Source organism: Eptatretus burgeri, chromosome 3 (genome assembly GCF_056783735.1).
Source record: "Eptatretus burgeri isolate ZD-2024b chromosome 3, Ebu_testis_v1, whole genome shotgun sequence".
Lineage (NCBI taxonomy): Eukaryota > Metazoa > Chordata > Myxini > Myxiniformes > Myxinidae > Eptatretus > Eptatretus burgeri.
Window position 1 is genome coordinate 130,391,898 of NC_140963.1, and position 22,880 is coordinate 130,414,777.

The 22,880-nt window shown below is 40.4% G+C and overlaps 1 protein-coding gene across 6 annotated transcripts in view; it reads right to left on the bottom strand.

Moving 5' to 3' along the window:
* Positions 1 to 22,880, bottom strand: part of LOC147030971 (LIM and SH3 domain protein 1-like) — a 214,670-nt gene that overhangs the window by 66,789 nt on the left and 125,001 nt on the right. For all 6 annotated transcript variants that reach the window (XM_085875598.1, XM_085875601.1, XM_085875602.1 and 3 more), the window contains one exon: positions 11,649 to 11,756. In XM_085875598.1, coding sequence (XP_085731724.1) covers positions 11,649 to 11,756 — 108 coding nt within the window. The remainder of the gene's footprint in view (positions 1 to 11,648; positions 11,757 to 22,880) is intronic.

Sequence of the window (22,880 nt, forward strand, 5' to 3'; positions counted from 1 at the left end):
AGGTTATGTTTTGATCGCTGTGTATTTATTTATTTATTTGTGAATATGTGTGTTTGTTTGTTTGTTATTCACATAACTCCAAAAGTATTGAACTGAATCGCAGCAAATTTGGTGGGATGATTGGTTATTATCCGAGGACCATTTGATTAGATTTTGGGAGCGATCGGGTCAAAGGTCAAGGTCAAGGTCATGAAAAGGTCAAAATCGTCTTTTTACCATAGCGCGGTCAATTTGTATCCAATTTGCATGCAACTCATGCCAAAATGTTCAGAATTCAATGCCCCATCTTGTGATATGTGACAGGACACAATGACGTAAAAATCCTTATTAGCGGTTGGGAGTCAAAGGTCAGGGGGGGGTCACGACATTGAAAAATGTGCAGTTTTAGTCATAACACGGTCAATTCTTATCCAATTTGCATGAAACCAACACCAAAATGGTGGCTGTTCTGTTCCCCACACTCTAATACCAATTACAAAATTAAGAGTACAAAGGTCAAGGTCGAGGTCATGAAAAGGTCAAAATCGTCATTTTGACATAGTGCAGTCGATTTTTATCCAATTTGCATGCAACCAATGCCAAAATGTTGTGAATTCAATGCCCAATCTTGTGATATACGATATGACACAATGACGTCATTACCTTTGTTAGTGGTTTGGGACAAAGGTCAGGGGGCTCAACGACCTTTATTATCATAACGCGGTCAATTCTTATACAATTTGCATGTAAGTAGATTCAAAATGTTTAGAATTCAATTCCCTGTCCTGTGATGTGTAATATTTGATTTCTTATAATGTGACCAGTTGTCATCAGATTGACTTGACACCGACACCCAAAAAGGTCAGGGAGTTCATACAGAAAATGTACAATGTACGTGAATCAGTGTCAAACAGCAGGAAATTTAATGTTTTTAAGCCATCATAACACATATGAGATGGCAGATGTGGTATGGGATTAAATACCCTCACAATCAACAGTTTCTGGGGGGGGGGCAAATGTAGCGTTGGCGAAGGCATGGGCTCTAATGAGTGCCCGTTCTAGTTTGGTCCTTAATTAATGTCTCCATCACCTTACCCACAACTGAAGTCAAACTAACAGGTCTATAGTTTCCCAATTCTTCTCTGGATCCATTCTTAAATAATGGTATTACATTTGCGACTCTCCAATCCTCCGGTACCTGTCCAGACTCCAGGGAACGATTGAAAATATCCGTTAACATCTCACTTACCTGCTGAGCCGCCTCCATCAATACTCTCGGGTGCATACTATCTGGACCCGGAGCCTTATCTTCTCTGAGATTACCAAACTGTTCCTTTACTTCCTCCACTCCAACCTGGATCTTCTGTAAAAGCCCTTCCTCACCTTGAAAGATACTCTCGGCTATTGGCAATTCTCCTGACTGTTCTTGTGTAAAAGTTGAAGAAAAATACCTGTCTCATAAGCCTGCCATCTCACTTTCATCACTAACCACTCTCCTGGTGCTATTCCTCAAAGGGCCCACACTGGTCATAACCTGTTCTTTTCCCTGGTATACTGAAAGAAAGCCTTGCTATTATGTTGAATATTCTTAGCCATGTCCTTCTCATACTCTCTTTTGGCTTGCAGTGTTATTTCCTGAACTTGCCTCTATGTTCTGATAGTGATATTAATCTAACTCCAGTCCTGTTATTTTAAACTTAATAACTGCCTTCTGCTTCTCCTTAATAGCGTTCCTTATCTCACTGCTCAACCACCCTGGCCTCTTTCTGTTTAGAGGTTTTACACCTCATTGGAATGTACTTCTCTGCACTCTACACATTTGGTCTTTAAAGGTTTCCCATTTCTCTGATGCTGATTGTCCTGTTGTTAGAGTCTCCCAATCTACATCACCCAACTCTCTCTCTTCATACCCTCAAGGTTTGCCTTCCTGAAATCTAACAGCCTTATTCTACTATCATGAACTCTAGCCCTTAACAGAATCTTTGCACACACAAAGTTATGGTCACTTGCTCCTCCACCTCCTCCACAATGTTGAGATCGTTACTGAAAAGGGGGTCTAACACTGCACTCCCCGAGTGGGCTTATCTACAAACTGGGTTAAAAAGCAATCCTGGACTAAATCTAGGAAATCCTCATCCGCTCTGCCCTTTCCCTGTTCTTGGACCCAATCTATCTCTGGCAAGTTAAAATCCCCCAGAATCAATACTCTTCCCTTACCACATGTCCTTTTGAATTCTTCACGTACTCCTCCTTCTTACTCTTCCTTCACACCCAGAGCCCGAAAAAAAAGCATCCTACCAGCATCTTACTGTTTTTACAATCTCCGATCTCAACCCACACAGAGTCCTCAACATTTATTCCTTCCTTAATGTCATGTCTTTCTCTTGATGCAATGCTGTCCTTTACCGAGATTGCTACTCCTCCTCCTATTCTCTCCTTCCGATCACACCAATACACCTTGTAGCCTTCTAATCTTGTCCTCCAGTTACTCTCCTCCTTAAACCATGTCTCACTCACTGCAACTACATCGTACTCCTCGCTATCTACTTTGACTTCAACCTTTTCCATCTTATTATTTAAACTTCTGGCATTGGTATAGAATATCTTTAACTTTTCCCTTCGTGAAATTACATTTTTTTGCCTGGCCTTACTCATCACAATAACATCATCTGTTCCTTCCTTAATAGCTTCTCCACCCTCCACTGACTTAAAAAATCCTGAATTCCTTCCACAATTCCCACTGCAAACCTTGCTGCCCCCTTTCTATTTAACATATGGCCATCATTCCAGAAACACTCCCTTTGTCCCCTAAATGATTCCCACTGCTTATTAAATGTAAAACCTTCCTCCCGACACCTTTCTTCCAGCCATTAGTTGACGTCTATTGCTCTGCTCATAATTTCTAAATTGTTTCCTAATTTGGGAGTATCCCAGAAAACATTACCTCACAACGCTTTGCTTTCAGCCGCTTACCCAATTTCCTGTATCTATTTTTCAAAACCTCTGAGTGAACTTTCCCTTCATCATTTGCTCCTCGGTGTACCACAACTAACTTCTTCCTGCCATGACCCGATACAATATCGTTTACCTTCCTTCAATGTCCCTAACTCCTGCTCCTTCAAAACTGCACAGAATTCTATGTCTACAATCCTTCCTGCAGAATGAAGAATCTACATATTTAATTGTCTCATCACCCACAAAAACTGTCTTCCACACATCATGTCTACCCATTTCTATTTTGGCACGTCCACCACTGCCTGCACGCAGTGCACCTCCACCACTGCCTGCACCCCCTGCACCTTCACCGCTGCACCTCCACCACTGCCTGCACCAGATGCACATCCACCATGGCCTGCACCCACTACACCTCCAACTGTCTGCACCCACTGCACATCCACCATGGCCTGCACCCACTGCACCTCCACCACTGCCTGCCCCGGTTGCTCCATCACCACTGCTTGAAATTTTTAATATCTGAACTTTGTTTGAATCCGTTGTAGATACATTTTTATCATAATGGGTTTGAAGGTGATGAAATAAATAAATTGATGATCGTTAAAGCTTGGTGTAAAAATGAAAATGTTAAACCTGAAATATAATGTACTCAAATATGATATGATGTTTTTAAGTGTCCATCTGGAATTAACATAATTATATTTCTCCTTTGTATGGAAAGATCACCTGTATATTAAAAGTGTAAACAGGTTGAACTTTGCCAGTAAGTTGAATATAAGAAGAATTGCACATCATTCTGAAGCTATCGAAAGGAATTTTTTTTAAAGACACAAACAAGTTGGAATGTGGATTTAACAAAATGTCCAAATGTATTCACTAAGCTCTCGTCGCTTCAAGATAATATATCTTCCCAGTTTTGGGAGAAGCAGATTGACTTTTTAACCTTCATATTATGATGGAAACTTGTTTTAATGACCATAAGAGTTGGTGTTTGATGTCATTCTAGCATTCTGTGCATTTTCTGTATTAGGAAAGGATTAACATGTCTGGATTTGAAATATGTGTTACAACCATTCAAACAGGAGCTGTCTAAGAAGACTGAAGATAAGCTTCACCTAGAAGATGTCAAGACCAAACAAACTGGCACCAGTGCCAGAGATGATAAAAAAAACTGTGTCTTACTAAAAACTATGTAAAGACTAAGATTCGCCATTTGTATTTGAGAGATCTGGAATGAGTTTGTCTGTTCAGAATCTCCGAGGCGTGCATAATAATTAAGTGTTTGTTTAATAAATAAATGTTTTAATTGTACTGATGACTTAGAGAATTCTTCTACACCATTAATCCACATACATTGATAGATCATTCATTTTCTCATATTTAGGAATATCTCTCAATGATATTGGAAACTTTAAATCTTTAACATTTAATGTGTTCTCATATTTCTTATAATGAGTTACTTTCAACATTCCTTTTTGGACAATGTAGGTGAGCAAGAACAGACCATAGAAAGCATTTATTATCATGTTTTGAATATTAACAACTGCCTTTTTAAGTTTTATCTCTTTTGGTAAATCAATGTGTGAGGAAGCATTGAGAGGATCTGATTTTAGGATGTGAATATCCAAAAAGATTCTTTTTTCAAGAACAAATACACTACCTTCCACGTTGTCATTTACATTTTGTTCATCTCAGAAGTTCATCATATACATCACAATCCAAGAAATCTTGGAATGATGTGATAAAGTGTGAGTTTGTTCTCATGTCGGGAGTTTCTTCGCCACCTTCTCTTGTCATTTATATTTTTACTCCCATATAAAACTTAAAAGTATTAATTTTGCTCAATGTTTTTTTAATTAGAATTTCAATTCTTGGTTTAACCATAATAATTGTCTCAATGATTGATGTTGGTGTTGGTTCTTAAAGCAAAATAATCTTATTTTTATATGTCCCTTAAATGCTTCATCAATATTTTCAAGAGTATCCAAGTATTCCATTTAATTCTTCTTGTGTTTTTGTGTTTGAAGGTGTCTATTATAATTTCCTTTAAGAATATCAACATTACATGTTTCACAATACATACATTTTTAAAGATATTTCTTCAACAGATCTTTTATGTTTTAGGGTTTGAAGGTGTCTATTACATTTTTTCAAGAATATTAAGATGAAGTACATACTGTACATCGCAGTACATCATATTCACCATATTTGAAGAGTAAAACTTTACTCAAAATAACAATCAATTCTTGGCACAGGTCCAAGTTAGTTCGTCTCTTTGAAGGAGACTGTTTAAGTATTAGAACCACATTTTTCAATTTTTTCCATCATCTTTGTCTTTTGCAATTCCTGTGAATAAAATGCAATTTTCTTAGTGAAAATCTTGTGGTAATTTATAGGTGAACTCACAAACTTTTTTCACTTAATAAATACAATGCATCAAGACACAAAAGACAAGTTTCACTCAATCTCTACATTTGTAATAGATACTGAGAAATATGTCGAGGATGTAAAATTTAATAAAGATGAAAAAATAACAACTACTGGATAAAAATAATGATGAATGATAATATGAGTTCTTCAATTTCCTTCAGTGGAAGGGATTTTAGTACATCTGGAAAAACATCAATTAAAGTAGCTCGAACAAAAGATTCTCCTCTCCTTCTAGCAATATATTCAAAACTAGAAAAAGTAATGAAACAAGAAAAAGTATCAAAAAAGAAAACCCTGATGGATGAGGCTTCAGAAAGAAAAGATAAGACCATCACCAATAAGCAAGGAGAAATTTGCATTTTTTTCAACAACCCTAAAGATGTAAATCTTGATGAAATAAAGGATGTTAATAAATCAGGTAAAATGACATTTCATTCAGTAGTAGTTGAGGACCATTTTAAAATTACCTTTCATGTAAAAAAAAAAAAATGTAGTCGTTGAATCTGTTTATGAAAAAAAGTATATGGATATAGATGGTAATGTTTTTTTTTTCTAATAATTAAATATGAGTCATTTTTCAAGTGACGATTTTGAAGATCTTATCTTAGTGTTGTCTCTATTGTCTGTCTCTTATGTTAGTGTCTCTATTGGAACAGAAGACGGTTATGATACCGAGAGTTTGTGTTCAAATTATAGTCATGAAAGTAGTTTTATAGATGATCATGAAAGTACTGAAGATAATCCCAAAGATGAATTTTATTTCAAGTTAAGTTTTACTTCATAAATATTAATGGTATACCAGATCTTGAGCCTCTTGAATTGCCTAATTCTCCAAATGACATTTTTGAGAATTTTCCTGCATGTGATAGAGTAGGATTAAACACAGTCAAAAATCCAATAAACAATGTATATTTTGTGATTATCTTTTAATTAATGAAAATAAAAAATATAAAATGGAACATAATTGCTTCAAAATTACACCAAAAATGAATTACTTTACAAGATTAATAAAATAAATTAATGCAAAGTACGAGGGTGATAACACACCTTTTCTTACAAGAGAAGAGACTGAACAAATCAATTTTGATGATTTTGATAATGTTTCATGGATTGATGATGTATATTATTCACGATTGTTATTTTCAGGGAAACAGCAACACAAAATATTGCATAAATAAAATAATGGATTGTCTTGAAATAAAACCTGAACTCAGGATAAAACATAGTTTTGAAAAAAAACAACAAAAATTTAAATAATTTATTTTCTAAATATATAAATGAATGATTTTTTACCCATTTGGGAAAATAAGATAAAATTTAACAACCATAAAAATCTTCCAAATTCATTAAGATGTCTCATAGTTGGTTCAAGTGGATGTGGAAAAACCTGCTACTTTTAAAGATGCTCCTTACTCCCAACTTTTTAGATTATGATAATTTAATAATTTTCACAAAGTCAAGTTTTCAACCTGAGTATCAACTACTCTCACAAGGTTATAATGCTGGTCTTCAAAAAGAAGATATAATCAGTTTATTTAAACTTCAAACTTTTAAACTACACATTGTTTATTTAGACCAAATGTTGTGCAGTAAAAAAGAATTTGAGGAGTAGATGAAACACGCGACTGGAAAATATAAATACATTGTTGTGACACAAGATGAGATACTGAGGGATATATTTTTATTCTATAAACAATGACACACATAAATGATAGTTATTATTAATCTTGTGAGTAAATCTGCTACTGGCAAAAACTTTCATAAATCTAGGTTTTTGAAAAGCAAAAATGAAAAGATTACATGTTTTTTTGTTTTTTTAAACACCCTGTGATACGAATTGCATCTACAGAAACCAGAGTAATGTGACCAGGAGAAGTAGAAGGTAAAGATCATTACTACATTTCAATGGAGGAACATATGTGATTGAGGAACAAAGGTCAAATATTTTAGGAGGTCTCTCTAGGTGGATGCCTGGTGTTGGCTTAATAGTTAGGGTGGCGGGCTTTGGATCCTTGGGTCCTGAGTTCAAATCCCGCTCAGCTGTTGAGTTAATACCAGGTGGGGTTAATTCGGCCTGTCATCCTTCCGAGGTCAGCAAAATGAGTGCCAGCATGCTCGTATACTGTGTCAGAGTGGCGACCCGTCCAGGATTGTGTCCAATAGCCAAGGCTGCTTAAGCAGCACCAACGCTCTGTAAAGAGTAGGGTCCCAATCTCCTCCTCCTCCTCCTCTCTTGGTACAACAAAATATTCACATTGTATGAGTGAGTTAAAGAAACTAAAATCTGGTGGTCTTGGGTTATTAGAAGCTGATCCAGAAGGAATGAGACAAATGATTAAACATCTGAGTGGTAATGGAGTGAAGATTTTAGCATTCGGTTTTGATGTTGATGAAGAAACTCAACGCAAACGTATGTAAAGCAGAGATACAAGAATTAGTGAAGAAGAAATTACAACTCATATGAATGTTAATAAAGGATTTAATGAAATATTTTAAGAAAATAATTTCTTTGAACACATCTACTTTAATGATGAAGAAAAGGAAAAATTTCCTATTGACCTTTACAAGTCATTAAATGATATTTCCAATAAATAAATGGATGTGAAGGAATGAGCAAGAATATTTAAGGAACATCAAGAGTTGGTTTCAAAAGTTGTAAAACAACAAGACGACATAAAGAAGAAGCGCAGACAGAAATTAACGGGTGAAGAAGCATTTGAAAGAAAACAAGAGAAAAAAAATTTTAAACCACTTTTTAAAAAAACTCCCCAACAAATGTCTACAGTTCCTATGATAAAATACACCCCTAAAAAAAAACTTCACATGATAAAAAATTTCAGTCAAATGATGGATGAAGAACGAGAAGATATCGGAGAATTAGAATATGATGATGGAGGATTATTTCAACAACTGGAAGAGATCAATCAACCCCTGGATTATGTCATGAATGCTCTCCAAAACAATGAATATTCAACAGATTCAAAAACCATAGCAGGTCTCCTTCCAACAGAACAACCAGCAACATTCCATCTTGTCAAGAAAAGGGATTGATATTTAATGATGAATTAAGGTTCTCGAGTTCTGTTCAACCACTGTTAAATTAACTCCGACATTAATGTTTCTTCTTACAAAAGATGGAAGACAAGGTTCAAATGTGAGGGGTGAATCAAATTATTTCGATATACCATTGAATATAAAAAATGAGGATGATAGAGTATACGAGGTATATTGATTTACTAAACTCGCTTGATTATGGAGTTTCTGTTTCTAGTAAAGGAAGAATAAAAAAGAGAAACAAATTATTGAGGCTTTAAGTAGGCTTGGTTCAGGTGTTAGTTTTCTTTCAAAAGACACGTCACATTAGTTAAGAGACTGTTCTTGTTATTAGGTAGTAAGAAGGCTGGAAATAACAATTGTTTTAATGAAGCATCAGCCATTTTAGACCATTTAATGAACATGAAATTTATTAATAAATGTCAATACAAAGATATTTTATCCCATGTTAAATGAGTTTAATTCTCTCTCTTGATGAAAATGAAAAAATATCATCAATTGCAGATGCTAATGAGAATTATTTCTTATTGTTAAAAGATGGTAAAGAAGCACATATATTTATAGATAAGATAATGGTGGAATTACTGCCACTGAATGTTGGAAGGCTATTTAACAAGTACGGTGTTTTAGAAAATAAAAAAGAGATTTATAATAATCATATACAGACTTTTATAAACTTATAAATGAGAAGCACAATCCTTAGTTTTAATTTCACGAGTGAACACACATCTTCGTTCCCATACCCACTACAACTTGACACGACAAAAGAATATGAGGCATTGTCTATGGAAACTAATAACACCTTGTTTAATGTCACAGAGAAAAATAACAAGTTTAGTTATAATCCAGGAAGCGGATACAAAACCATAACAGTTTCACCCGGAGCATACGAGATTTCTCAAATATCTCCCGAAATTGCTCGCCTTATGAAAGAACAGGGCGATGAACCAAAAAATATTGGTATAGATATTCAAAAACATACTTCTAATCAATGATTAAACTTAAAAATAACTACAAGGTTGATTTCACAATTGATAATTCACTTAGAGAGTTATTGGGTTTCTCGTCAAAAAAGAATGAAACTAATGGGACGTTTTATCGTGATAAAGTCATTCAAATATCCTCAGGCATAAATTCGGTATCAATTCACTATAATTTGATTGATGGTGCTTATAATGTTGGAATACGAACAAATACAATATTTTCATTCAGTGCATAGTCAACCCCAATTGGTTATAAATTCAACATGGAACCAAAAAATCTGGTTTATCTACCCGTGTCTAGAAAAAAACCATATACACAGTAAATTTTATGATAACTGACCAAGATAATCACATGATTTCTTTTAATGGAGAAATTATATCCATCAGAATTCACCATTCGTGAAGTTTTCCAATAAATAAATGCAATGGTTATTGCAAGGAAACACGAGATGGGAAAATATAAAATAATGACGGGATGGAATGTTCCTTTCCCCATACTATAAGGGTGAAGGTATGTATCTTGGTGGAGGATACTAAACCTAAGAGACAACCGGGTGTAGGACATCAATTTAGAAATAAAGGAGATGGGATAATTGATACTCTAATTGGTATAAGTTCAACCATTCATAAACATAAAGACCGAATTGGTTCAACTGCTTCTGCTGTTGGAAATGTAGTGGGTGCTATGAAGAGTATAAAATAAACTCAAAAGGAATCCCATAAATTGATAATCAACAAACTTATTTGAATCAAGCCGAAAGTTTCTTGTTGTGTAAATTTACATTCACTAAGGCTGCGAATAACACAAACGCTATACTCGTAAATTATTTCTTCTGGAAAATGTTTGATAGTGTTCGTTTGTATATTGGAACACAAGAAGTTGAAGCGGTTGATTATGTCTCTGCTACATCTGAAATGATGAAATTTACATGATATTAATTTAGTGATAGAATGGGTAAGGGGTTTGTTGAAGGTTTTATTCCTGATATGGCAATGGGAACAAACACAGACCCTGGTTATAATCAAAGAAAAGGAATATATAATGATGATACAAAAACAGGTAATAGTTTTACTGTGGCAGTTCCTCTTTAAGGTATATTTGGGTTTTGTGATCATGATAAAGTTCTGTATGGACTGAAATTATATTTCAACTACAAAGGAATAACGATGAAAATAGATTGCTTTTTGGTGTTGGTAATGCTTTTGATGCTCAGAATAAATTTGTTATTGATGAAATGAGTTGGTATATTCGTGAATATACTCCTAATCTTAAAACAGAAGAGATGTTGAATGGAAGACAACTCAAAGAAACCACTAAATGTATCATACCTTAAAAGAAGATGTCAACACGTTAAACTGAATTAAACCACTTATACACGGAATTTGGGTGTTCTGGAAGGAAAGCCACGATACTTATGGCTCATTTTTAAGAAACCAGATGGAGATACTGCTCTGATAAGAATAATGCATTGGGTGATAATGCTAAGGTGAAACAACTTTGGGTTTCTCTGGATGGAACATTTTATCCATGAGATAAATTGGAAAAAAAATGATTATGCTAAAGCATACAGGTCTTACCAAAAGGTGTATGAAAGCAATGACAATAAAGAACCCATTTTGGATATGGTTGCATTTAAAAGCCTCTGTAAAATCTATGCGATTGACCTGAGTGCTCAAAAGGAAACTATAAAGTCTAATCGAGTGGATACTTCCCTATACATTGAAAGAGGAGAGAGTGAAGAAGTTGCAACATATTGTTTGCTTTTGGAAGAAACAGAATTACAGATTAATACAGATAATGGTGTTATGATTAGTCTCATAATTTTTTGATAAATAAATAAGTCGTAAAGTGCCAACTGGAGTATATGTTAATCAAATCAATCTTAATAAACTATCCTCTTGTCTTCAAAATCAAAAGCCTTGTATGATTAACATTAATACAATTTAGAGAAAAGGAGCAGTAAGAATTGATGTATATATGTAATACCTGAAAATGTATTTGACTTCTCCAGTGCTGAACTGGAAAAATAAAAATATATTGCTCCACATGATACATATTACAGTCATTTACCCAGACATAGACATGCAACTAAATATAAGGATCAAAGAGGTACACAAAAGTATCATAAAGAGATGTTTTCTCCATGGTGCTGATATTTTAGGCATTTTACAACCTAACCAAAAGATAGACAAGATAGAGGAGCAAAATAAAGTGAGAGGAGGAGGGGGCAGCAATGAGATATTTACGTGGCTGATCTGTTCTTGTGCTTTCTTGATTCGACGAAGTTCTGGTGTGTCTGGAACAAGGCTGAACCCTTTACCTCGGCTCTTCTCAAAATCTTCTTTGTACTTTACCTTGGGACAAGGAAAAAAATGTGGAATACAATTGAACAATTTTAAGTCGATTTTTGGTTTTCTACTGTGATATTGCAACACATCATGGCTCATATATCCCGATCTTGCCACAAGCCAATCGAGTGTCATTGGAGGCCAAATGGGAATTGAATAAAGAGGGACAGAAACTCGAACACCGATAACATCAATAGTGCACTTGGATAATCATTGTGGTTTGAAGCGGATTTAACTATGTGTGCTGCTTGCTGTGCACACTCATTCAACTTAATACATAGGAGGAACGATTCCTGCACCAAAAGTTATAAAACAGGTTGAATGAATAATGAATAAGGATGGGGAATGCATGGGACACATAAGAAAGGGAATCACGGCAGTGAAAAAAATACTCACTGAACTCTATAACGTAAACAATCTTGCCCAACTTAACACGGAACCTTATGCACACAGACACATGGGTAGACAGAAATACAGGGGAGAGAGAAAAGAAAATAAGATGGATGGTGCACTCGGCTGGGGAAACTTCTCGTCTTCCCAGGGATATGCAGCATGGTGTAGCTCGCCGTGATCTCGATATGCTCATTTGCGAGAGCTGGTGTGCATGAAACAAATTGGCTTCGGCATGCTCACTGCAGAATCTGGGTTTGAAGCCCCCTTTTAGGGTGCTGCAACTTTACCCACGATGCAACTTCTCCAGCTCTGCACGAATGACATGGCACTCTTTATCTCTGCAGGCAACATCTCCAATGCAGCTCTCTGAGAACAACCCTCTGTTTCCTTCTGCCACTGTCGTTATCTTCTCACTGTTCCACCTGACCGTTCTCCACACCACTTGAAAACTCCAAGTATCATTGGCTCAGATGCACACCAGCCAAGCAAAAGGCGTGAGATCGGCCAAGTGATGTCAAGGAGACTACATCATGCATTATGAAGACCGTTGGTCATTATATTTCCAGGCAAACCCTCGACGTTCGAAACCCATTGTCCAAAACACACACAAATCTGTCAAGGCATGCTCGACTGGCCGTGTGATGTTCCACTTCATGTGGAACAGTACGTTCAGCAATTAACAACTCCACACCAAATTAATTCTTGGGGGGGGAGGTAATTAGAGAACATACAGCACATTTAATATTGAAACAACACAGAGAGATTAAGGAAATGACACAGTCCCATCCTAAGCTCTCGATCTCTCGAGATGCTAATTGGGGTAATTGAATGAGAGCTGCAAGGGTCGTTACCAACAATGAGCACCTGCCACTCAGTCACCCTATAAAGACATCCATTACCCAGCTAAGAAGGATTTCGAAATGTAACCAGGAAATAAAATGTTACAATTAAAATGGAACTTCCAGCTTGGTTTGCAGTCTGCAAAAGACAAACCATCCACTGCTAACCACAGTGTCAATCAGCTGACATAGGCTTAAAACAGCCTTTTTTAACCATGCCAGCCAACTCCATGGGAATGGAATCAATCCACGGAGGCATGTCTTGCTCACTGGCCTTCAATTCTGTTGAGTAATGCATTTTTTGGAAGAAAAAAAAAAAGGTTTAAAAAAACAACAAGCATTACAGAGTTAAGCACATATATTTAGGCCGCAAGACGTGGTGTCAAATTAATACACATGCACATTGGCCTTAAGTCGGAAGGTTATGGTCGTACAAAAACACATAGCTGAGTCCACAGGGCAAGAATGAATAGTCATACCATAACATTTGGTGTATGGGGATCACTGCCTCTTTCTGTTGAGAAACATCTTTGGTCCCCAACATGCAACGTTGGGGACCAAAGGTCATCATCAGCGCAGAGTGGATCCTCCCTCCTCCTCACTCCACCCTCCCCTCCCAAGACCTGAGCTGACAAGTCAACATAAGAGGGATTACTGCACTGGAATGGAGACCATGAACCCATGTGCTCCAAAAAAAGGTTGCTGCAAGGGCCCCAACCAAAAAATGGCAAATGCCACACATCCACCCTGTTCAGTCAATCCATTGCACAGTCAATGAGAATTTTGAATTTTAGCGAAGAAATAATATATTGAAGTGAAAATCGAACATTGGTTGCCGTCGATGAAAGACACAGAACCGGCTACTGTTAAAAGTAGTGTAAACTGCTACACTACAAACTGCAGTGTCAGTCAGCATACATGAGCTTTAGAAGCTATTTTTTGGCAAGGCCACCGCATCCCTTGGGAAGAGAATCAATCCACGGACATGTTTCTGGCTCACTAGATGGCATCAGCAAAGAGTGGATATTCCCCAGGAATTGAACTGGAATATTATCCATGAACCAATGTGCAAAACCAACACTTGCTGTAAGAGTCCTTACCAACAGGGGGCACCTCCTACGCATTCACCCCACGAATGCGTGCATTACACGGTTAATGGGAATTTTGTATTTCAGCAAGGAAATATGATATTCAAGTGAAATTTGAATTTCAGATTGAGTAGCAGTCTGCAAAAGGCAAATACATGATAGTCAAGTCATGAATAAAAGCAGGGTCAGCTCCTACGTGCTAACCACAGTATCAATCAGCCTTTTTTGCCTTTGGACATATTTTTGGGCAATGCCAACCCACATGTTTGGAAGGGAACCAATCCAGAGACGAATTTCTGGCAGCTGACACTGCTTTTAGCTGTGGGGGTTGTGTGTCATTCACAGACTGCAACCACCCAGAAAGTTCCACTTTAATATACAGTGTGTGTGTGTGTGTGTGTGTGTGTGTGTGTGTGTGTGTGTTTAATATATATATACACACACACACACACACACACACGTATATAAATAAATAAATATTTTTTTCTCCACTTATTGTGGTGGCATGATTTCATGCTTTCACTGGCTATGAACATTGGTGCACCGCCACTGCAACCGAGTATGGGGACACTGCTGATGCAATGCCCCTAATACCAGGGCAATGGTACTCATTTTGCCAATCTCAGAAGGATGACAGGTTGAGTCAACCCCACCTGGTGTTAATTCAGCAGCCGAAAGGGCTTGAACTCAGGACCCAAAGATCCCAAGCCAACACTCTAACCACTAAAACATACATATACTGTCAGACACCGACATTCGCAGAGGATACTTTCCTGAAAAATGCCATGAATGTCGAATCCGCGAATGTCGGGGCATTGTTTCAATGGGAAAAGGGGATAAGTTCCCAGCGGATCAAGATTCATAAGGGAAAATCAAAAATCCTGAGAAAAACCATGAATATGCTAACGAAAAACCATGAATATGTGAAGCACAGGGCCGCAAATGTAGAAACAGGTCAGAAAAACCACAAATATGCCCATGAAAACCAGTAAGTACGTGAAGCACAGGGCAGCAAATGTAGAAGCAGATCAGAAAAACTACGAATACACCCACAAAAAAAATGCGAATACGTGAAGCACAAGGCCGCAAATGTAGACACAGACCAGAAAAACTGTGAATACGCAAAGCACAGGGCCCCAAATGTAGAAGCAGATCATAAAAAAAACAGATGTATAAAGCGCAGGGTCGTGAATGCAGAAGCAGGTCAGAAAAACTGTGAATATGCCCACAAAAGAAAAGGCAAATACGTGAAACACAGGGATGCAAATGTACTGTAGAAGCAGGTCAGAAAAACCACGAATTTGCCCATGAAAAACCACGAATATGTGAAGCACAGGGCCACAAATGTAGAAGCAGGTCAGAAAAACCATGAATACACCCATGAAAAACTGCGAACATGTGAAGCACAGGGTCGCGGATGTAGAAACAGGTCAGAAAAAAATGACGAATACGCCTGCAAAAAACCACAAATACATGAAGCACAGGGGTGCAAATGTAAAAGCAGGTCATAAAAATTGTGAATTCAACCACGAAAGACCACGAATATGTGAAGCACACTGCCACGAATGTAGAAGCAGGTCAGAAAAACAAAGGAATACGCCCGCAAAAAACAGCGTATATGTGATGCACAGGGCCGCGAATGTAGATGCAGGTCAGAAAATCATGAATTCACCCAGGAAACACCACGAATATGTGACGTACAGGGCTGTGAATGTAGAAGCAGGTCAGAAAAACCGTGACTACATGAAGCACATGGGAGCAAATGTAAAAGCAGGTCATAAAAATCATGAATTCACCAATGAAAAAAACTTTGAATACGTGAATCACAGGGCCGCAAATTTAGAAGCAGGTCAGAAAAACCTCGAATACGCCCACGAAAAACCGCGAATACGTGAAGCACAAGGACGTGAATGTAGAAGCAGGTCAGATAAACCTTGAATACGCAACAAAAAATAACTGCGGATGCGTGACGCATCGGGCCAAGAATGTAAAAGCAGGTTACATTTTACAAACCGCTCATATGCAGGGTCCCCAAGTAGCGGTACCGTGAATCTCGAGGCCGGACAGTACATGTATATATATATATATATATATATATATATATATATATATATATATATATATATATATATATATATATATATATATATATATATATATATATATATATTTTATTATTGAAAAAAAATACCCTTAGAACATACACACGGGAGAGCTCGGTGTAGCCCAGATGTTTGCCACGATTTCACAAAACTTTGAAGGAGTAGTTCAGTGACAACACAACACGTGACAGACACTGCACACACATATACACTATATATATATATATATATATATATATATATATATATATATATATATTATATATATATATATATATATATATTATACATATATATATATATATATAATACATATATATATATATATATATATAATACATATATATATATATATATATATATATATATATATAGTTACGGATCTGGAAACCATATGCATTCAAACATACAGATATCCCAAAGGTCAGTTATTCCGTAAAGTACATGTGAGATAGGTCCCTTCCTTTTGTCTAGTGGGAGAATCAAAGGTGTGCATTGCGATGTTCTTTTAGGTAGGTTATTACATCCAACGAACCATCGAACAAACAAACCGACAACATCACTGAACAAGTGCTTCACTCACTGAACCGGCGACTCGCTGTCCGAGGCAGAATCTCTGGCAGTTCCTTCTCGGCTTCCACAAACTTTGTAACCTCTTTTTGACGAGTATGGGCACACGTGGAGTGGGGGTGGGGTTTGCCCGGCATGGCAGAAATCCTGCCCAGAAAGGACAGACCCATGGGAGCCCCGTCCAATCAGGGCAGACAGTGACGTCTGTTCCCGTTCAGGGCAGTTCCTGTTCTAATCAGGGCAGACAGCCCCGAGCCCCCGCCCCGTTTGGGGAGGTCCATAAAAGTTACGACGTCATCCTCAGCGGAGAGTTCTGTGGAGGAGGAGTTCTGTGGAGGAGGAGTTCTGTAGAGAGGAGTCTCGAGAGTTCTTGAGGGGTCGTTCGTCGTCGTGTTGGTGTGCTGAGTCGGAGGGTTCGTTAGTTGGAGGAGTCTTCAGTTCAGTGGAGTTCTGTGTGGGTCGTGTTCGTGAGCTGGAGTGAGCCAGTTTGTCGCTGGTTGCCAAAGAAAAAAGGAGGTCATGACGCGGAGGGTCTGCCCGAGTCTCGCCTCGGCAGGCCGTCTGTTGCGCTGGTTCGAGAGCGCCCGACCTTGACCGGGTCTCTCGTGGGTCCTGTTGGCGGCCCTGATCCTCACCTTGGACTTTTTTTTGGATCATTGTAAATACTTCTTGCATATTCGCGTTAAGTCTTGCTTTGTGTCTTCATTTACTGTAAATAAAACTTGTTAGAAATGTTCCTAGTTCATGCCTGGTGTTGGCGCAGTGGTTAGGGCAGCGGCTTGGGATCCAAAAGGTCCTGAGTTCAAGCCCCGTTGGGCCACTGAATTAATACACCAGGGGGTTGACTCAGCCTGCCATCCTTCCGAGGTCGGCGAAATGAGTACCAGTATACTGGGCCGGTGTATACCCCGGTGAGAATAGGTGTACCATATCCCTGTGTCGTAAGAGGCGACCAGGGTTGCGTCAGGAAGGGCATCCGGCGTAAAAACATGTGCCAAATCACAATGCGGATCATACGGATGATCCGCTGTGGCGACCCCTAACGGGAGCAGCCGAAAGAAGAAGTAAGTAAGAAATGTTCCTAGTTCGTTTCCGTCCCTTCTTGCATTGGTCCAACATGGTTGGGATCTGAGTTTAGCCGGGTTTTTACACCCGATAATCCGTTCATCCTCGCCGGCACAGCTTTGGCAGTTCCGCTCTACTGCACCCGAAACGGAGTTGGTAGTCGGTAGTTGGAACTCTACCGCAGTCGGTAGAGTGACCCGGTTCGAGCAAGACGTGCCGAGGACGTGGTTCCCCGGTAGTAGAAATCGCGTAGTTAATTAGGTAAATTGGTTCTAGACAAAAAGACCCGACGCTACGCAATTGATATATTGGTGTCCACGGTCGGTTCAGAGACCCGTCGGCTCACGGAGTTATCCGAGAGCGACGGCCTACAATTCCGGAGAGTCTGGTGAGAATCGACGTAACTTTCCCCACCTAGTGGTCATTCTCACCACCGGACCTCCGGCCCGCAACAGTTTGGTAGTCAGGAAGTGGGATTCGAACCCCTCCACCCCCACAAGAAATTTACAGGACACCAAACACAACAGTTTGGTGTCAGGAGTGTAGATACGAACCCCTCCGCCTCCATAGAGAAATTTACGGGATTCAGACCAGGGGTGTGCTTAGCAACCCCCCCCACCCCACCCCCCCTTTCCCTCCGAAATTAAGAGTTATCGAAATTTTATTTAATTCTCAGTACGGACCATGGCGGACCAAGACGGACTGGTACAGGTGGGTTCTGAATTAATGTTGGAAGAATCCATGGCCCAGGACAACACTAGGCAGGAAGATCTTTCCCTGCGATCAGACCCGGAGGTAGCATTGGGAGCGGCAGCGGCGGTGCATGAGCTCCCCCTGCATCAAATTCTCCCCACGGAGGACCGAACGATCCCTGTCGGGTCCGCGCCTGATCGTGGCGGATCGGCTCCGCCGAGGCCACTTTACATGAGCCAGTTGGTGGAGATACAAACGCAAATGAGAGGTGAAATGCAAAGCATGGGAATTAATTTACAAAACCAACAAAGGAGTGACATGCAAGCGCTAAATGGGGATATGCAAACACTGAAGGCGGGTCAGGAAGAAATGAAGGCGGAGTTGGTAAAGGTAAAGGGTGAAATGCGGACCATGGACCGGAAAATGGCAGATGAGAAAGGTACAGTACGTGGGAAAATTACCGAGTTGAAAGGGAGTGTGAAAGGTGTTTGGTCCGCAATGGAAACGGGTAAGGAAGAAGTGACGGATAAGATAACGACGGTTGGACGAGAGGTGGATAAACTCAGACAGGGGATGAAGGAAATTTAAAAAGGACAAGGGCAATTAAAAACAGAGATTGGAAAAACATGGCCGCGATACAAAATTTAAAACAAGGGCAGCAGGAAGCAAAGGGGGAATTGGAAGCCGTAAAGGAAGGGTGTAAAATGAGACACGAGGAAATGACGGAAATGGTTAAAGAGATGGGACGGAAGGTCGAGACGGAGAACCAAGAATTGGGGGAACGATTGAAGAAACACGAGGACGAGACAAAGGAGGGTTTTAGCATGGCGAAGGAAGAATTAACAGAGACACAAAGGGAAATAGAACAGGTAAAAGACGAATTAAATAAAGTGAGAGAGGAGCAGACACAGATAAGAGGGGAAGGTAAGGGACATTAAGATGGAGCTTGTGGAATGTCTTGAGACCCAATGGGAAGGTCGGATTAACCTCCCACAGGAACAAGGGGAGACGATATGCTCCCTCGAGGCAGACCGTGATGAGGTGAGTCCGGTAAGACCGTACGAGGTGGAGCCGTTGCATGATGCGAAATGGTACATGCCAGGTATGGGGGGGCAGAGGCCCTGGGATCTCTTGTGTTAACCCAAGCACCCAGTATGATTGTCCCAGAGTGTGTATCGGAACGTGCGAGTGGTGCAAATGACATGGAATATACGAGTGCATGTGAGAAAATGGGACACGGACCGACACAGACAGGAGACGTGGGTCGTGTAATGGACGGAGTTATTTCGGAAACCGCGCCGGCTCCGCGTGACGCTGCATGCGAGATCCGTTCCGTATTTTGCAAACCGCCCGAGCAGGGACGATTGCATGAAGGGAAGCCGGCGCTGAAACGCTTGGCGCTTGGTACAAGACACCAGCGCAGACAGCTAAAATGGAGGTGAATTGGGTCGAGTGAATTCGGAAAGCACATGCCCCCATGTGAGCACATGTGTGGTAGTCAATGTGCTGCTCACCGCGAGTGCTGTTCGCGGAGCGAGTCCCGATGGCGACTAGGCCAGTCGATGGCGACTAAAATGGACCATGCCTGTCTGCATGGCAACAGAGCGGTCCGTGTGCGAGTGATGTCATCCGCAGGGATCGCGCGGCATGGAGGCCGGATGAGTAACGCACGTTGGCTCGCATGGGGAATACCTCGAAAGCGAGCGGTTAATGCAATTAATGGGGCGACGTTAAGGCTTCACGTATCGGCCGAACGAAGGGGACGAGCATGTTGTAAACCGCCGCCCTGGAGATGCAAGGCTCATAGAGTCTTGCCACGAGTACACGAGCCCGGCCAGGATGTAGCAAACATCCTCGGCGTGGGGCAAAGTTGCACTAGTTAGGGGAAGGGTTTAGCGTTAGATAGACCAGCCTCATGGGGGTATGAGCAGTCCTCCATGGGGCCCGGTGGTACGAGATAGGTGAATTTTAGGTTAGAATTTAGAATGGATTGGAGACAGAGACAGACATGGAACGTGTAGTGGGGACGTAGATTAGCTACGTAGAGTTAAATGGAACGTGCATTAGAATAAGGGATGACGGGGAGCACTAATTAGTTTGGGGACATAGCGAGTGGAGCGTCAGTGTGGTGTGAAAAAAAAAAACAAAGAAAGGAACATAATGAATGAATATTGGTCAGCGGGCCCGAGTGTGAATGGAGCGAATGTGGAATGCATGGTGCGAATGAATGATTGGGGGGAGGAGTAAATCCCACCCAAGGGAACCCGGGGCTAGTGTAATGTTAGTTAGTGGGTTAGTTAAATTAACCAAAATGGATGTCGGTTTGTTGTTGGTGTCGAACGAAGGCACGAAACCTTTTGAAGGGTGCAGGAGTCTATTGACCGGCTGGGAGCGTGGCTGTGGAAATATGCGTACTGAGTAGAGAGTACCCCGGGCACCGAAGTAGTCGGCCAGAGTAGGCCATGGGTCCAAGGGACCGAGTTAGTGTAATGGGCACGGGAAGCCCACGGAAACGGGACCCGGAGCACCAACATGCCACACGGGCATCGACGGGGAAGATGCCAGGAAGGGCATCCCCCACGTTCATAAGGAGTAGGTAGGCTCGGAAACAGCATCAGCGACCCGCGGTTGCCGAAGATCAAGTTCGGCAGATGGGTATCCCTGCCATTGGAGCCACGCTGCCCAGCCACGAAATTGTGCAAGAGCACGAGTGAAAATTTGCGGGCCAGGCCAAAATTAATAATGAACACCAACACAGGTGACGGGAATCATGGTTGCTAGAACCAATCGTTTGAAGAGACAGGTGTGTTGAAAAGCCCCGGGGATAGATTAACACTAATAAATGCCAGGATAGATAGGAAACGTGTACCCCTTCGCACCATCCATCCCTTCGCTGTTCGTAGGCCGCTGGACTCACCTTGGAAAATTGCTGAAATCTGTGGGAGTTGTTCTGAAGCTACATTGGGCCTCGAGACAGATTCACGAGTCTCTTCCTCAAGTCCCTCAAAAAGGATGTTTGGGATTGGGGATAGATGGTCAGAACAGGTTAGCCGAACAAAGAAGATAAAGGGGGCTAGGGACACACGTAATTATAAATAAATAATAATAATAATATAATTATATAAAAATAAAAAGTCTAAATTTCGTTTTCTTTTTTTGTTGTTGTAAGCGAATGGGGGTGGGTATGGACATGGACAGGCATAGGCGATAGGTTGGGGGGAGACCGTAGGGTAGGTCCGAGCCTGTTTTCAGACTGGCCGGTGCCACCGCACTCCCTCCACAACCTCACGAGACCAGACCGAGGCCGGCCAGCTTCGTGCGCCGACCTCCTGTTGTACTGCATCTTGCCTGGTCTGTGTTTACCATGCCATGCTTTGCCTTACCTCCATACCGACCCATGCCTTTGTTTGCTTTCACATGTCACAACCTTCACCATGTGCTCCAGGACCATCTCTGAAAGTATTTGCAAGGACTGCCCTGCAGGCAGCCGCATTACCGGGGACTGCATTTGAGCAGCCCGGATACCCCCTTGTTGCATAAAGGCCAGTTCAAATGGACCGGGGACTGGACTGAGCAGCCCGGAGATCTTGTTGCATAAAGACCAGTTCAACTGGCCTGTGAAACGGCGTATAGCCTGCCGTGTTAGGGTGAGTTGCCTCCAGCAGCTAAAAAAAATAAAATAAAAAATAAGGATTCAACGACAAACAAGGGACCTTTGAAGGCTCGAAAGACGTCTGATCATCAATAACTGCTGTGCACTCACCCACAAATGTTAACCTTGCTGTGTTTTCTCTCTTCAAATCACAGGTCCTGGGCCATGGGTAGTGTAAATCTTGGGAATGTACATAATTTTAACCCACCTGAAGTCTGTTTTGCGCCGGCAATGTAGTTAGGTTGTCCGAGTGAGTCTGTTAGTTTAGTTATGCAACGCACGAGGTTATTTATTTTTGGGACATGTATTCCAAATGTCGCACTCAGGGATCCGTAGGTAAAACGTACTTGGGGAAAACCTACACCTGCATGCCACACGAAAATTAACGACTCGGGTCAAGTCAATAAAAAATTACCCCCGTGTGGGGGTGAGGGTCATCTCTATAATACCACAAGTTCTCAATGTTCAGTTACGACCGAAGACTACTGCGCAGTTCTACTGTGCAGCTCGAACTGCGCAGTTTGGTTAAAGATGACTCGGCATTTTGGCGCGCGCGCACGAAATTATATTTTGAAAATAAATGCCGACGTTTACATTTCGGGTTTTGAAAGTTTTGCACCTTAGGCGGAAAATGTATACAGTGGGGAGAACAAGTATTTGATACACTGCTGATTTTGCAGGTTTTCCCACTTACAAAGCACGTAGAGGTCTGTAATTTTTATCATAGG